The 17397-nt window shown below is 34.4% G+C and overlaps 1 protein-coding gene and 1 gene segment (V, D, J or C); both read left to right on the forward strand.

Annotated features, from left to right (window-relative positions):
- LOC114456123 (T-cell receptor beta-2 chain C region-like) overlaps positions 1–17397 on the forward strand; it is a 297915-nt gene that overhangs the window by 18285 nt on the left and 262233 nt on the right.
- On the forward strand, positions 2921–7143 carry LOC114456129 (ATP-dependent RNA helicase glh-2-like). 5 transcript variants are annotated; one of them, XM_028437688.1, is made up of 5 exons: positions 2921–3123; positions 5786–5854; positions 5984–6048; positions 6809–6909; positions 7005–7143. In XM_028437688.1, the coding sequence occupies exons 1-4, from the start codon at positions 3102–3104 to the stop codon at positions 6875–6877; spliced, it is 225 nt and encodes a 74-aa protein (XP_028293489.1). In that variant the 5' UTR covers positions 2921–3101; the 3' UTR covers positions 6878–6909; positions 7005–7143. The 5 variants fall into 5 exon arrangements, 3 of the variants coding, with proteins under 3 accessions (XP_028293489.1, XP_028293487.1, XP_028293486.1); XM_028437686.1 differs by lacking the exons at positions 6809–6909; positions 7005–7143 and adding an exon at positions 6350–6493; XR_003672797.1 differs by lacking the exons at positions 2921–3123; positions 5786–5854; positions 5984–6048 and adding an exon at positions 6059–6249.

Raw genomic sequence — 17397 nt, forward strand, 5'->3', positions numbered from 1 at the left:
GACGCAGCACCACAGGTTATTGTTTTAGCCTAACATCACAAGGTCCAGCTATTTCTTGGAAATCCAGGAAACAGCAAACTGTTGCTCTTTCCACATGTGAGGCTGAGTACATTGCTTTGACAGCCACTCCTCAAGAAAGCATGTATCTAACCCAACTGTTAAATGGCATTGACAACAAAAAGCACAGCTGTACAAAAATCCATGGTGATAATCAAGGAGCAATCGCATTGTGTAAAAATCCTGTAAACAGACAAAGATCTAAACATATTGATGTAAAATACCATTTCATACGTGATGCGTTGAAAGAAGGGAAAATCAATGTGATGTACTGTCCATCTGAAAACATGGTTGCCAACATCCTTACCAAACCTGCACCCAAAGCTAAGTTTGTTAAATTCAAAGAATGGTTCTTTTGGACACTAAAATACTGTGAAGCAAGGATGATGAGAACAAGGGGGAGTGTTGGAGTATGTTCTCAATCAGTCTTGTCTGTGTGATGTTAAATGTTTCTTTTTGCACTTTATTTTGATAGGCACGGAACGTGGTTCTAGATCCTGCTGAGTGTGTTTTTACTTCCTTTTGTTTGTGAGTGTTTCCGGTTCCGTTTGAGCGAGAGAGGGAGAGAAAACTTCCGGTACTGTGTTGCAGTTATGTTCTGATGAGGATGCCAGAACTAAGCTCAGAATAAAAACCACTCAAACAAGAAACGTGTGGTTCATTGAGAGAATGAGCAACGAGGCTGAACGCGCAACACATTTCAAGCCAACACTGCTGTGAAAAGTACATAATGTAATTAAAATGGCACTTTTATTTAGATTTGTTACATTTTTCCACAATTGTGACATTAAAATTGTTTGAGTTTACTGTATTTTTGTCTGTTTATTATTTGATTCATTCATTCAGTAAAATCCATTTAGATTGAGAAGTGTTTCTTTTTAGGGCAAATATAGTTATGCACTTAAAATGTGATTAATTTAGATTATTAATTACAAAGCCCCAAGTTAATTAGATTAATTTTTTAGGGGTGGGACTTATACACAGTGATGGGAGGGTTACTTTTACAAAGTAATTTGGTACAATTACAAGTTACCTGTTAAAAAATAGAATCAGTAACTTACTCTAAGTATCACTATATTAAAGTAATGTGACTGATTACTTTTGGATTACTTCAACACCAAACATGCAAATAAAGACAGAAAATGATAGAACACGTGTAACCTGCTCACTGTATTATTTTAGACTGACATAAAATCACCTTCTATAGTCACACTGTATTAAAGGGAATGTTTTAGTTTAACATAGACTGGGAGAAACCACAGTAGTTTAAATAAATAAGGTTATCAATCAATTTACTCATTAATTATGAAAAATTCTTTTTAATCATTAACCTAGACCACAGACCATCCAATAACATGATTATTGTATTGTATAAAATAAATGTTATTGTTACAGCTTTGTAATATATATATAAAACAAAAAAAGCACCACCTGAAAGTGGTGTCAGATAGTTCTATATTTATAGTTACAAAGATTATAGACACAACATAGCAACAATTAATATTAACATGCTCCAATGTTAACTTTAAATTATTTTGTCTACACTGGTGTCAGCATGTACAACAATTGTGTTTGTGTATATTATTCAAATGGTAAATATACTTGATTTATATAGAGCTTTATCCCTACAATGAAATTCTCAATGCACTTTACATATCAGCTCATTCACCCATTCACACTCACATTCACACAAAAAAGGGACTAAACCAACTAAACCTCATCAAACCAACCAAGTCCCCATTATTCACAGAATGAACAAAGAGCTGTGCAAAAGGCTCAATATTGAACATTTAATAACTCAGCTTCATTTATTAATATAAGTGTTTTATATGACAAAATCAAATCTTGAAAAAAACACATTTTTGTCTTGTTAATTATTATTATTATTATTATTATTATTATTATTATTATTATTATTATAACCAGATATATATTCGACATAGTGAAAGTATAGAATAAAGTTGTATAATATTTTAATTTGTAAATATTTTTTTTAATGATTTATTTTTGTTTTATTTAATCATTTATTTATTTATTTATTTATTTATCAATTACTAGACATTTCAGGCAATTCCATTTAAACTCCAAGCAAGCACACCTAGGGTCACGACCCCAAGGTTGAAAAATGCGGGGGAACAAACCTGTCGAAGTTAAAATTAAATGAATAAATAAATACACTTTAAAAAAAATTACAAAGGAAAATTTTAAATTAAATACAAATAAATAAATATAAGTGGGGGAAAATACAAAAGTTAAAATATAATTTAGAATATAAACACATCATTGAATAAATGCATGCAAAAAATATTGTCAAAATTTTTTATTAAATAGATTGATAAATATAAGTGGAAATAAAAATAAAAAAACACAAATATAATCTTTGTCTAACTTGTATTCATTTAATCATTTATTTTATACATATAAAACATTTAATTTTTTGCTTTGTTTTTATTTTTACTTTTGTTCTTTTATTCATTTATTTTTAATTTTGGCAGGTTTGGTCCTCAATAGAAAAACACGGGCCTAACGTGATCTCAGTGGTGCGTTCAGAGTCCGTGGGAAACCGGGGGATTGCTATGAATTTTACGCAACAGACGGAACGTGAAAAGTGGTCACGTGCGTCGTAAAACTGAACGTTTCACCTTACGTAAAATATTTTATTTTTATAGTTCATATAAAACGTTAAGATAACCATTATTTATGTATTGCTCACAAATAAAAACAAAAATAGACAGTGTATCTTGAAAAAAAATTTTTTAAAGTTTTTACGTAAAGTTGCGTGACGTCGTCGCCATAGAAACGAGTTGGATGCGACATTTAAATTCACCTGCTGAACTTTAACGTTCTTAGCGAGCAGCGAGAGACGTTGAGAGGAGAGCTGTTAGCATCTGTTAGCATCTGTGAGCTGAGAAAGGAGAGAAAAACTTTACAAAACACTGATAAAAGTCATCAGAAGACCTCTACACGACCAGAAGAAGAACTTCAGACCAGGACCAGAACTTCAGAAAAAGACTTATAAGACGACGAGACCAGAAAAGTCAACCATGGCCCTGCGCATGGCTCACGGTAAGAAACGTTTTAATTATTCTCACCTGATAGGCCTTATTTCATCATTTTAGCACTGAAAAGTTAAACATATATTATGATTTATAATCTATAGGTCTGTCTAAATCAGGTTCTGGGCCTGAGACGTTTATATTTTATATTATAGGCCGACAGAAAATGGTTTTAATATAACGAAAATCAAGAAATGCTAATTTGTCATGTGTTACTTTGACTTTTGTAATAATTTTACTCTGATGTGACGCTTTTAGTGAGCGTTAGGGCTGTTTCAACTGTTTTGCTGAGGTGTAATTATTATTATTTTTTTAAAAAAAACAAAAAGTAGATTTATTTAAGTCCTGTACTGACTGAGGTAGCTTTAATGTAAATTTGTACTTTAGTTAATAAATAATTTAAAGTCTAGTTTCACTTCATATTTTTCTAGATAAAATTGATACTGAACTATTTGTTTTGGTTTGTTTTTGAAGCAGCCAATGAGGTGGGTGAAATGTAGTTACCATGGATACTGTTTGCATTGTTTGTGCTTGAATATTTACTTCATTTTTTTACATAGATACATACTTTATTTCCTACATTAATTAATTTCTTAAAATGTCTCCTTATTTAAATTAAATGTCTTACTTTTCCCCCTCTTATTTAATTTGTTTTTCAAAATCTTCCTGTGGACAAGTGTTATCACACGTTAAAACAATTAAAAATTGTCCAATGTCATTGTGCTGTCCATATCAAAATAGAAAATAAATAATCAATAAATCAATAAATAAATTCCTTTAAAAAAAAAATAGCAGTGGTAAACATCCATCACTGCACAAATTAAATGTTTGTTTATGTTTTATCTGTATATGTTGTCATAGTGCAATCTTTTTACACAGCTATGAATGTTTTAATCTTCCAAGAAATAAACAAATACATTTATTATTTTTGCTTTATTGTGACCATCATTAGCCTTCCTGAAGGAAGGATAAACTAAACTTTATGAGGGGAATTAAATTGAATTGAATTGTTTATTTTTGAATATGCAAACAAAATAATTTAAATTTCAGGTTAAAAGAGCATAAATTTGAACATAAAACATCAAATACAGAAGTGTAACTTATAAACTCCTGCTCCTTCTTGTAATCTAAACTAATGAATTACAGTGGCAATCTTCATTGCACTAGGACATCATAAATGTAATATATATACAGTATGTATATAAGTGCATAGCATGTACATCACAAAATATCATCCCAAGTTGCCCATTTAGCCCTTGAAAAACAAATAAAGAAAAATAATAGTATAAAATATAAGATAATAATAATACAACAATATACCAAATACAAAGCAATTGAACAATAGTATATAATATATACTGTGTATATGTATATGTATATATATATATATATATATATATATAACAAAAATATTTGGTGTTTTTCTATGTGAGACCTAATAACAGTTTAAATGTACAACTAAAGGAAGGTACAAACATGTTTCAGTTAAAAAAGAGCTTCAAAAACTTCATATTTACAATGTAATGAAATAAATATGTTTAAATATCACTGTTCGTTAAACATTTTTTTTGTTGTTTATTTCAGGTATGGGTCAGCCTGAGGGTTGGGTCGCAGGCTGGGCCGAACCCGAGGGTTGGGTCGCAGGCTGGGCCCAGCCCGAGGGTTGGGTCGCAGGCTGGGCCGAGCCCGAGGGATGGGTCGCTGGCTGGGCCGAACCCGAGGTGTGGGTCGCAGGCTGGGCCGAACCTGAGGGTCTGGTCACTGGCTGGGCCAAGCCCGAGGGATGGGTCGCTGGCTGGGCCGAACCCGAGGGTTGGGTCGCTGGCTGGGCCGAACCCGAGGGTTGGGTCGCAGGCTGGGCCGAACCCGAGGGTTGAGTCTCTGGCTGGGCCGAGCTCGAGGGTCCGGTCGCAGGCTGGGCCGAGCCCGAGGGTCGGGTCTCTGGCTGGGCCGAGCCCGAGGGTTCGGTGGCAAGCTGGGCCGAGCCCGAGGGTCTGGTCGCAGGCCAGGCCGAGCCCGAGGGTCTGGTCGCAGGCTGGGACGAGCCCGAGGGTTCGGTCGCAGGCCGGGCCGACCCTCCGGTTTTGTTTCCACCCTGGACAGACCCTCGCTGGTCCGACCCTCCGGGCTCGGATCTAGGCTTGGATCCAGGCTGGACCGACCCTCGCTGGGCTGACCCTCTGGGTTTGGACCCAGGCTGGGCCACAGGTAAGTTCTGAGAAACCTCCATCGTTCGGCTCTGACTGTCGGTCTGAGTCTGGGACCAAGAGGCCTTGGTGAGGTGACAATTCTGACTCATCTTAGAGTCTTCTGTTTCTTGTTTTTCTAGATGAGTTCTTTGTTTAAACACGTCTTTCACAGCTAGTCCTTGCGTCTGGCTGGTTTAGTTTAGCCTTTGGTTACATTCACGCCATGGCTTGTGTATATAATATCACCCTTTTGTAAATAGTTTATTTAGGTGATTGATCACAGCTGGCCTTTGTGTTTTGCAGGGCTTCTGATGTCCCGGGCAACATCTGGCACCTGGACCTTCTTAGATTGTAGATTTTATTTTTTGTTTCTTTATGACGGGCCACAGTGGGCGTAATTCTCCCGTCACTCTCGTAAACAGGGAAGTATGTTTAGGTATAGTTAGGTTGTTAGGAGTTTAGAGATTACGTTTTTATTCCCAGCATGTTTGAGACACAAGAGACATCAGCAGAGGATGAAGACGAAGGACGACTTCTATCAATCAAAACCATGTAAGTAAAACCTCTTGTTTACACAGAAAGATTCTGAACATTTTTTTATTGTAAAAATGCTGTCATTGGTAAAAAAAAAAGAGAAACAGATGTTCCTTTACACTAAAACCTGTAAATTGTCCACCACAGTGTTCCACAATCAGCCCCAGGAGGAGACGCCAGCAGAGGAAAGAAACAATATTAACCAAAACAATGTAAGTAAAACTTCTCATTTACACAAAAAGACACTGATCACATGTTTAATGTATAAATAGACGTCACGTTTTACTAACTCCTGTGAAATGTTGGAGAGGAATGCCAACATCCACTGATGAAGGAGGAGAAGAAAGATGGAGGACGGGAGTGCCAGCATCTACCAATGGAGGAGAAGAAATACTGTTATTAACCAAAACAATGTAAGTAAAACTTCTCATTTACACAGAAAGACACTGGACACGTTTATTGTAAAAAATGACTTTCTAATAATGCTTGTTTAATGTTGGACTTGAACACCAGAATCCACTGATGGAGAACAAGGAAGATGGAAGAGTACCATCATCTACCAATGGAGGAGGAGGAGGAGAAAATTGCGGGAGCACCAGCATCTAAAAGTGTCCCACAATCAGCCCCAGGAGGAGATATCAGCAGAGGAAAGAAAGACTATTAACCAAAACAATGTAAGTAAAACTTCTCATTTACACAGAGAGACACTCACATGTTTAATGTATAAATAGACGTCACGTTTTACTAACACCTGTAAAATGTTGGAGAGGAACGCCAACATCCACTGATGGAGGAGGAGAAGAAAGATGGAGGACGGGAGTGCCAGCATCTACCAATGGAGGAGAAGAAATACTGTTATTAACCAAAACAATGTAAGTAAAACCTCTCATTTACACAGAAAGACACTGATCACATGTTTAATGTATAAATAGAAGTCACGTTTTACTAACACCTGTTGGACTTGACCACCAGAATCCACTGATGGAGGAGAAGAAAGATGAAGGACAGGAGCACACAAACATCAGCACAAGACGGAGATGAAGAAAGACTTCTATCAATCAACCAAAAACAATGTAAGCAAAGCCTCTCGTTTGAACACACATTTAATATAAAAATAGATGTTAACTACTGTACCAGTGCCTGTAAAACGTCTTGTGTGTGATTACAGATTCACTTCAGAGGAGAATCAGACTGTTCCAGATGTTCATCACCACAGCACAGAATGAGACAGTAGTAGTAGTAGTAGTGTTTACTCTGACTGCTTTCATTTCAACTATAAATAAATAAAAAATAATATCATCAGAAATCAAACTTGGTGAAATGCTTTGTGTGTTTTCCATTAGAACCTGAGATCATCTTAATCACTGGGATGTTTATTCATCAGTTCACATGGAGATTATTTATATAATATGAAATTTAAACAATGCAAACATTACAAACCTGGTTTTATGGAGATATGTTGATATATGACTATTTACCTAGATTTTTAAAAAATAATTTACAAAGTATTTATTTATTTAATACTTAACTTGAGCCAGTTATTAATATTATTTTACACCAGAGCTTTGTCAGAGTTCATTTTTCCTATAATGATCCTTTACAATCTAAGGGTTCCCAGTGTTCTCCCAGTAGGTCTGACGTGGACATCTGCACACATGAAATGGTTTACAAACGAATGCACATGTTTGTTTGTGTAGTTAGGTGTGCAAAGCATTACTAACTCTGAGTGAGACTGAACTAAAACAATATCAAACAGTTGTGTAAACATGAGAGAATATTTTAGGAGATTCTGAAATGACTTTACATTTATTCAACTTTAAAATAAAATAAAAAAACATATCAATGGTTTAATTATGTGCAAACCCCATACAGATAAATGACATAAAAAGATACATTTTAATAGTGATGACACCCAGATCCTGCAACATTTTCAGCTAAACAAAATAATCTATTTATCCGGATGGTAAATGGAAGTTACCGTAGTAACAATCCTTTCCCCTAAGGGCCATGTGTGATTTGGACTTTTTTTGTGGCTTTTTGCATCTTTGTGGATTCTCAGCAAGTCAAATGCTTTTCACATTGTCCAGTGAACTGAGAAATGTAATTTGTTGTTGTGTAAATGTCTGCAGAAGCCTGGTGATTATTCATTAAAAATAGGACACGATCAAATGGATTTGATGAATCAATGAGAAAAATACACTTGTCATGGAGGCAGAGATGACTCAGCACATTGCATTGCTTTATTTAGAAACAATCATTGTTCAGCTTGTACAATGAATGGTTTGATACTTTGTATTTCAGAAGACCACAATTATAGTAAAGTTCAAACGTAAAGCTCTTGTACTCATCCACACATATCACAAACATCTGAAGCACACACACACACACACACACGTGTCTAGGCTATTTTTATGGCACATAGTTTTCTGTATTTTGTAAAAACAAATAGACAAAAAAAAGCCACCACTTCGAGGCTAGCGTTGCATTGTGGGGGACAAACACCCATCCTAGTCTGATTCCATTCAAAGTGAATTTTTAACATTCAGTTTTCAACATTTAAAGTTTTATCTGTAGAATACTGTGAGTGGCTTTTAGAAACACCTTCTCCTCACATTTCAAGCTATTCCCTGTGAGGAAGGTTGAGAAAATAACCATCTTTTTCTGGATCAATGAGATGGCAATGGAGTCTGAGATGCATGTCCGTTGTTGGTGTAGTTTTAGGTGAGAGTTCAACAAAAGCCAGTCTGATTACGTTTCAGAATCACCCTCTAACACCCATGAAGCACATCATACTGGTTCATCTGATCCTGGAGAAACAGCCCAATGTTCAGCAAACCAACAGAAACCTGAGTCCAAAGGAGGCGTCAACAAACCTTTCACTGACCAAATAAACCACTTAGAGAATCAATCAATCGTTGTGTTTGTTAAACCCTGGAAATGTAGCCCTGGTCTGAAAATGTGACGTAGGCACAAAGCAGACACTGATTGGTTCAGAGAATCATCACAACGTACAGTCATCAACTCACACACAGAGGAAGCTTTTGGCCACCATTGATTTTTGTTGGCGATCTTGTGAGGATGGCAGCAAAAAAGTGCAATTCGTGGAGTCGTTTCGTATATCAGGTTGGTAAGTCAATCCCAATTATTCTTTAACAACTGACAGCATACACCTTTAATATTCCTTCTTATTTTATTGTAAAACATTGAGCAAAAGCCATGAAACAATACAAACTTGTTGTTATAACTGTACATGAGGTAGTTATCTGAAATATAAATAAAAATTTTAGAGCACTGCTGTTCAAAATACACATTTCTATCAGTTCTTTTAGTCTTTCATTTTTCACATTTTAAAAACAAACTAAACTTGACCTGTTTGGAGCTCTTTGCCAAAAATAAAGTGCACAGCAGTATTTTGGTTTTACAAATAAAGAAAATCACAAGATTTGTGGTTGGTGATAGAATAATAATCTATAGGACAAATTAATAAAACAAGATTTCCTTGTAGTGCAAAAAAAAAAAATGTAAGTAAGTAAATTTTATTTATGTAGCACTTTTCACGGATAAAATCACAAAGTGCTGTACAAACAAAGGTGAAACTAAAACAACAGCAACATCCGAAAAGGATAATAAAACACAAGATAATTTAAAACAACAGGAGGAACATCATAAAAAATAAAATAAAAGGTAAAAGCAATTTAACCAAAAGCCTTTCAGAAAAGCACAGTTTTCAAATGCTTTTTAAAAGAGTCCACACAGTCAAGCTCACGGAGGGACTGGTGTTTGCTATTCCAGAGTCTTGGTGCTACCGCCTGGAACGCCAGGTCTCCCCAGCTTTTAAAATGAGTCTTTGGGATCATAAGGAGACCCTGGCCTGTGGACCGAAGGGGGCACAACAAGTCAGTGATATTAGTATTGAGGTGATGACCATGCATTGTTCGGAAAGTCAGGACTAAAATTTTTAACTCAATACAAATATTGACTGGAAGCCAATGAAGACCGGAAAGAATGGGGGTACTGTGGGCTGTTCTGGGTGCTACGGTCAAAAGTCTGGCAGCAGCATTCTGACCAATCTGAAGTCTCTTTAGAGTTAAAAGAGGTGAATGGGTGAATGAGCTGATATGTCAAGTGCTTTGAGAATTTCATTGTAGGGATGAAGCTCTATATAAATCAAGTACATTTACCATTTAAATAATAAACATGAACACAAATGTTATGTTGGTTCATTAAACATCATATATGTATTAAATTATACAAAAATACTATCAACATGAAGCCGATTGTCTGTCATGTTTAATTTGACTCTCTTTCAGCAGCTCAGTCAGTTCTAGGCCTGTACAACATTATTTATTGTAAGAGTGGGGTCAGGTTTAACTTTTTATTTTATATTTAGCATTTTTGGAATGTCAGTGCTAAAAATAATATTTTCATGTTTTTAATTGATTTACTTTTTGAAGCATTAATATTATAGTATACAATTGCAATGTTTTAATTAAAGTGATTAGTACACATTCAGAGCCAAAAATGCAATAGGATGAATAATTTGCCTAATAATTTATTTCCTTGTTTCGGTTTCAGCCAAAAAAATTCATTTCAGTGCATCCCTAACGGAAACTCCAGCATCATGTTTCATTTAAATCCTAAAAAACGAAACAAAATCACAGTACAATGTGAATGATCTCTGCCTGCTGTTAAAATGTTGTCGTCATCCAGAGAACTTATTAACTAATTTATTCTGTATTATTTTATCTGCACTGTGCTGTAAGTTAGCGGGTCAGAAAATGAATGGATGTGTTGTAAGTTATAACCATCCAGTCTCTTTAAAACTCTTCTTTTTTGGTTTAAAGACAAAAACAAATCATGTTTTAGTAAAATATAAATATTTCTGGCAGAAGGTTGCAGGATAAGTGCCAACATAGCTCTAAAGGTGTCATAATTTAGCAAACTACACTTAATGACAGCCTTCATGACACCTTATTCATGCTAATGACAGACATTGACAGTGTAACGTCAGAATTATGTATAAGACTTCAAGTGCTACCCTCCAGTACCTACCCAAGAGTGAATTGATGTTTTGATTTTTTTTTAAAAAATTATAATATAATTATAAATTATTTATTTTTCCATTTCTGAGTACCTATAAGTTTGAAAGTGTCAGCATTTTTTGCTTTCCATAGCCAAAATGACTAAACATCACTATTTCCTGGTACGGCACAGTCTCACTCTGCTGTAATGCAGGAGGAGGCCACGCCCTCTGCCAAAAGCACATTGCTGCTCTGCCTCTGGCCCCATAGCGTGTTTTTATGTGTTTGCTCATGTGCAGTCATTTCCCCAAGAAGACAACCATTTACGTAAACAGGCAGCTTTCTACACTGCCTTTGGACCTAACCGTGCTATGCTAAATGCTATACATATGTTCAGAGTGCATTAGTGAATTGATACAGCTTGGCTGCTGCTGCTCCGTTCTCTAGCTAGTGGGCAGAATATAACACTAGCGGCAGGGTGACAGTGATAGAGACAATAGAGAAACTTTCTTTTGAGGAAAAACGACAGCTTTTAAAAGATGGGAAACCAACACCTGAGTCGTATTCCATAAAACGGGTTATGTTCAAACTCTGAGTATGTTGGGGCTCAAATGAGGGACACACTGAGTATCCCATTCCTAAATGCGAGGTATGTTCTTCTTTGAGTATGTTACCATGGCAACATTGTCTGTGAACTAAACCTGGTCACTGGCAGGTTTTATCAAAGAAACCCTGGGTTTCTACCTGGCTCCGCCCACCTGTTTAATGGGAATGGGAAGATGCATGTTGTGAGAAAAGGGCTTGCCAAAAGAACTATGGCCATACGCCGTACAGTGCGCTGCCCACATTTGTAACAGTTGATACAATAACCGAACTAAAAGCACCCCATATTACATGATGACTGGAAGAAAACCTAATCTGTCTAAAATGTGGATTTTTGGATCAAACTGTTACTCATACAATGATAATCACAAGAAATTAGACCCAAAAGGGGAAAAAGGAGTGTTTGTAGGATACAGCAAAAACAGCCCAGCCTACTTAATGTATCACCCACAGACAGGAAAAGTGTCCAGACACAGACTAGTCAAGTTCATTAAAGAAAATGGTGTTAATCAACAAACACAGACAAATGAGTGGGAATTAGAAACCCAGGAAAAACAGACAGACAAAAGACACGTTGAGACTCTGTTAATCCAAGGCATCACTGAAAACATCAATGCAGGCGAAAAAGAGGAAAACACTCTTGATGAAACACAAAATGAGGATTTTTCTGATAACATGATAGGAAATAAAAATGAAGATGAGGAAAACAAAGCAAAACAAAATGACCGGTATCCCAAAAGAGAGAAAAGACCATCAAAATACTTTGAGGATTACGTACCAGATTCCAAAATCAAAGATGTAACTCAAATAACTGCTGATTTTTGTTACAGGGCTGTGTGGGGTATCCCTCAAACATTCAGTGAGGCTCAGAAGTCAACACAGTCAGAAAGATGGAAACAAGCAATGACAGAAGAAATAAACTCACTTTAAGAAAATGATACATTTGAACTGAGCATTTTACCAATGGGTAGAAACACAGTGGGAAGAAAGTGGGTTTATACCATCAAGGAAAATGAAGAGAAAGAAAAGATCTTCAAAGCTAGATATGTAGCAAAGGGCTACAGCCAAACAGAAGGTATAGATTACCACCAAACCTTTGCACCAACAGCAAACATCACATCTGTGAGAGTGTTAATGCAGTTAGCAGTTCAAAACAACCTTAAAGTACATCAGATGGATGTCAAAACAGCATTCTTGCATGCTCCAATTGATGAAGAAATTTAAATAGAACAGCCAGAGGGCTATGAAGAACACACAGGAACAGGAGAGAAGTATGTGTACAAATTAAAGAAATCCCTGTATGGGTTGAAACAATCAGGAAGAAACTGGTACAAACTTTTAAATGACATGTGAGGCTGAGTACATTGCTTTGACAGCCACTCCTCAAGAAAGCATGTATCTAACCCAACTGTTAAATGGCATTGACAACAAAAAGCACAGCTGTACAAAAATCCATGGTGATAATCAAGGAGCAATCGCATTGTGTAAAAATCCTGTAAACAGACAAAGATCTAAACATATTGATGTAAAATACCATTTCATACGTGATGCGTTGAAAGAAGGGAATATCAATGTGATGTACTGTCCATCTGAAAACATGGTTGCCAACATCCTTACCAAACCTGCACCCAAAGCTAAGTTTGTTAAATTCAAAGAATGGTTCTTTTGGACACTAAAATACTGTGAAGCAAGGATGATGAGAACAAGGGGGAGTGTTGGAGTATGTTCTCAATCAGTCTTGTCTGTGTGATGTTAAATGTTTCTTTTTGGACTTTATTTTGATAGGCACGGAACGTGGTTCTAGATCCTGCTGAGTTTGTTTTGACTTCCTTTTGTTTGTGAGTGTTTCCGGTTCCGTTTGAGCGAGAGAGGGAGAGAAAACTTCCGGTACTGTGTTGCAGTTATGTTCTGATGAGGATGCCAGAACTAAGCTCAGAATAAAAACCACTCAAACAAGAAACGTGTGGTTCATTGAGAGAATGAGCAACGAGGCTGAACGCGCAACACATTTCAAGCCAACACTGCTGTGAAAAGTACATAATGTAATTAAAATGGCACTTTTACTTAGATTTGTTACATTTTTCCACAATTGTGACATTAAAATTGTTTGAGTTTACTGTATTTTTGTCTATTTATTATTTGATTCATTCATTCAGTAAAATCCATTTAGATTGAGAAGTATTTCTTTTTAGGGCAAATATAGTTATGCACTTAAAATGTGATTAATTTAGATTATTAATTACAAAGCCCCAAGTTAATTAGATTAATTTTTTAGGGGTGGGACTTATACACAGTGATGGGAGGGTTACTTTTACAAAGTAATTTGGTACAATTACAAGTTACCTGTTAAAAAATAGAATCAGTAACTTACTCTAAGTATCACTATATTAAAGTAATGTGACTGATTACTTTTGGATTACTTCAACACCAAACATGCAAATAAAGACAGAAAATGATAGAACACGTGTAACCTGCTCACTGTATTATTTTAGACTGACATAAAATCACCTTCTATAGTCACACTGTATTAAAGGGAATGTTTTAGTTTAACATAGACTGGGAGAAACCACAGTAGTTTAAATAAATAAGGTTATCAATCAATTTACTCATTAATTATGAAAAATTCTGTTCATTAACCTAGACCACAGACCATACAATAACATGATTATTGTATTGTATAAAATAAATGTTATTGTTACAGCTTTGTAAAATATGTAAAACATAAAAAGCACCACCTGAAAGTGGTGTCAGATAGTTCTATATTTATAGTTACAAAGATTATAGACACAACATAGCAACAATTAATATTAACATGCTCCAATGTTAACTTTAAATTATTTTGTCTGCACTGGTGTCAGCATGTACAACAATTGTGTTTGTGTATATTATTCAAATGGTAAATGTACTTGATTTATATAGAGCTTTATCCCTACAATGAAATTCTCAAAGCACTTTACATATCAGCTCATTCACCCATTCACACTCACATTCACACAAAAAAGGGACTAAACCAACTAAACCTCATCAAACCAACCAAGTCCCCATTATTCACAGAATGAACAAAGAGCTGTGCAAAAGGCTCAATATTGAACATTTAATAACTCAGCTTCATTTATTAATATAAGTGTTTTATATGACAAAATCAAATCTTGACAAAAACACATTTCTGTCTTGTTAATTATTATTATTATTATTATTATTATTATTATTATTATTATTATTATTATTATTACTATTATTATTATTATTATTATTATTATTATAATAACCAGATATATATTCGACATAGTGAAAGTATAGAATAAAGTATTTATCAATTACTAGACATTTCAGGCAATTCCATTTAAACTCCAAGCAAGCACACCTAGGGTCACGACCCCAAGGTTGAAAAATGCGGGGGAACAAACCTGTCGAAGTTAAAATTAAATGAATAAATAAATACACTTTAAAAAAAATTACAAAGGAAAATTTTAAATTAAATACAAATAAATAAATATAAGTGGGGGAAAATACAAAAGTTAAAATATAATTTAGAATATAAACACATCATTGAATAAATGCATGTAAAAAATATTGTCAAAATTTTTTATTAAATAGATTGATAAATATAAGTGGAAATAAAAATAAAAAAAACCCAAATATAATCTTTGTCTAACTTGTATTCATTTAATCATTTATTTTATACATATAAAACATTTAATTTTTTGTTTTGTTTTTATTTTTACTTTTGTTCTTTTATTCATTTATTTTTAATTTTGGCAGGTTTGGTCCTCAATAGAAAAACACGGGCCTAACGTGATCTCAGTGGTGCGTTCAGAGTCCGTGGGAAACCGGGGGATTGCTATGAATTTTACGCAACAGACGGAACGTGAAAAGTGGTCACGTGCGTCGTAAAACTGAACGTTTCACCTTACGTAAATTATTTTATTTTTATAGTTCATATAAAACGTTAAGATAGCCATTATTTATGTATTGCTCACAAATAAAAACAAAAATAGACAGTGTATCTTGAAAAAAATTTTTTTAAAGTTTTTACGTAAAGTTGCATGACGTCGTCGCCATAGAAACGAGTTGGATGCGACATTTAAATTCACCTGCTGAACTTTAACGTTCTTAGCGAGCAGCGAGAGACGTTGAGAGGAGAGCTGTTAGCATCTTTGAGCTGAGAAAGGAGAGAAAAACTTTACAAAACACTGATAAAAGTCATCAGAAGACCTCTACACGACCAGAAGAAGAACTTCAGACCAGGACCAGAACTTCAGAAAAAGGACTTATAAGACGACGAGACCAGAAAAGTCAACCATGGCCCTGCGCATGGCTCACGGTAAGAAACGTTTTAATTATTCTCACCTGATAGGCCTTATTTCATCATTTTAGCACTGAAAAGTTAAACATATATTATGATTTATAATCTTTAGGTCTGTCTAAATCAGGTTCTGGGCCTGAGACGTTTATATTTTATAATATAGGCCGACAGAAAATGGTTTTAATATAACGAAAATCAAGAAATGCTAATTTATCATGTGTTACTTTGACTTTTGTAATAATTTTACTCTGATGTGACACTTTTAGTGAGCGTTTGGGCTGTTTCAACTGTTTTGCTGAGGTGTAATTATTATTATTTTTTTAAAAAAAACAAAAAGTAGATTTATTTAAGTCCTGTACTGACTGAGGTAGCTTTAATGTAAATTTGTACTTTAGTTAATAAATAATTTAAAGTACAGTTTCACTTCATATTTTTCTAGATAAAATTGATACTGAACTATTTGTTTTGGTTTGTTTTTGAAGCAGCCAATGAGGTGGGCGAAATGTAGTTACCATGGATACTGTTTGCATTGTTTGTGCTTGAATATTTACTTCATTTTTTTACATAGATACATACTTTATTTCCTACATTAATTAATTTCTTAAAATGTCTCCTTATTTAAATTTAAATGGCTTACTTTTCCCCCTCTTATTTAATTTGTTTTTCAAAATCTTCCTGTGGACAAGTGATAGCACACGTTAAAACAATTAAAAATTGTCCAATGTCATTGTGCTGTCCATATCAAAATAGAAAATAAATAATCAATAAATCAATAAATAAATTCATTTAAAAAAAAAAATAACAGTGGTAAACATCCATCACTGCACAAATTAAATGTTTGTTTATGTTTTATCTGTATATGTTGTCATAGTGCAATCTTTTTACACAGCTATGAATGTTTTAATCTTCCCAGAAATAAACAAATACATTTATTATTTTTGCTTTATTGTGACCATCATTAGCCCTCCTGAAGGAAGGATAAACTAAACTTTATAAGGGGAATTAAATTGAATTGAATTGTTTATTTTTGAATACGCAAACAAAATAATTAAAATGGGGGAAAAAGAGCATAAATTTGAACATAAAACATCAAATACAGAAGTGTAACTTATAAACTCCTGCTCCTTCTTCTAATCTAAACTAATGAATTACAGTAGCAATCTTCATTGCACTAGGACATCATAAATGTAATATATATATACAGTATGTATATAAGTGCATAGCATGTACATCACAAAATATCGTCCCAAGTTGCCCGTTTAGCCCTTGAAAAACAAATAAAGAAAAATAATAGTATAAAATATAAGATAATAATAATACAACAATATACCAAATACAAAGCAATTGAACAATAATATATAATATATACTGTGTATATGTATATGTATATATATATATATATATATATAACAAATATATTTGGTGTTTTTCTATGTGAGACCTAATAACAGTTTAAATGTACAACTAAAGGAAGGTACAAACATGTTTCAGTTAAAAAAGAGCTTCAAAAACTTCATATTTACAATGTAATGAAATAAATATGTTTAAATATCACTGTTCGTTAAACATTTTTTTTCTTGTTTATTTCAGGTATGGGTCAGCCCGAGGGTTGGGTCGCAGGCTGGGCCGAA

This window comes from Gouania willdenowi, chromosome 22 (genome assembly GCF_900634775.1).
Source record: "Gouania willdenowi chromosome 22, fGouWil2.1, whole genome shotgun sequence".
Classification (NCBI taxonomy): Eukaryota; Metazoa; Chordata; class Actinopteri; order Blenniiformes; family Gobiesocidae; genus Gouania; species Gouania willdenowi.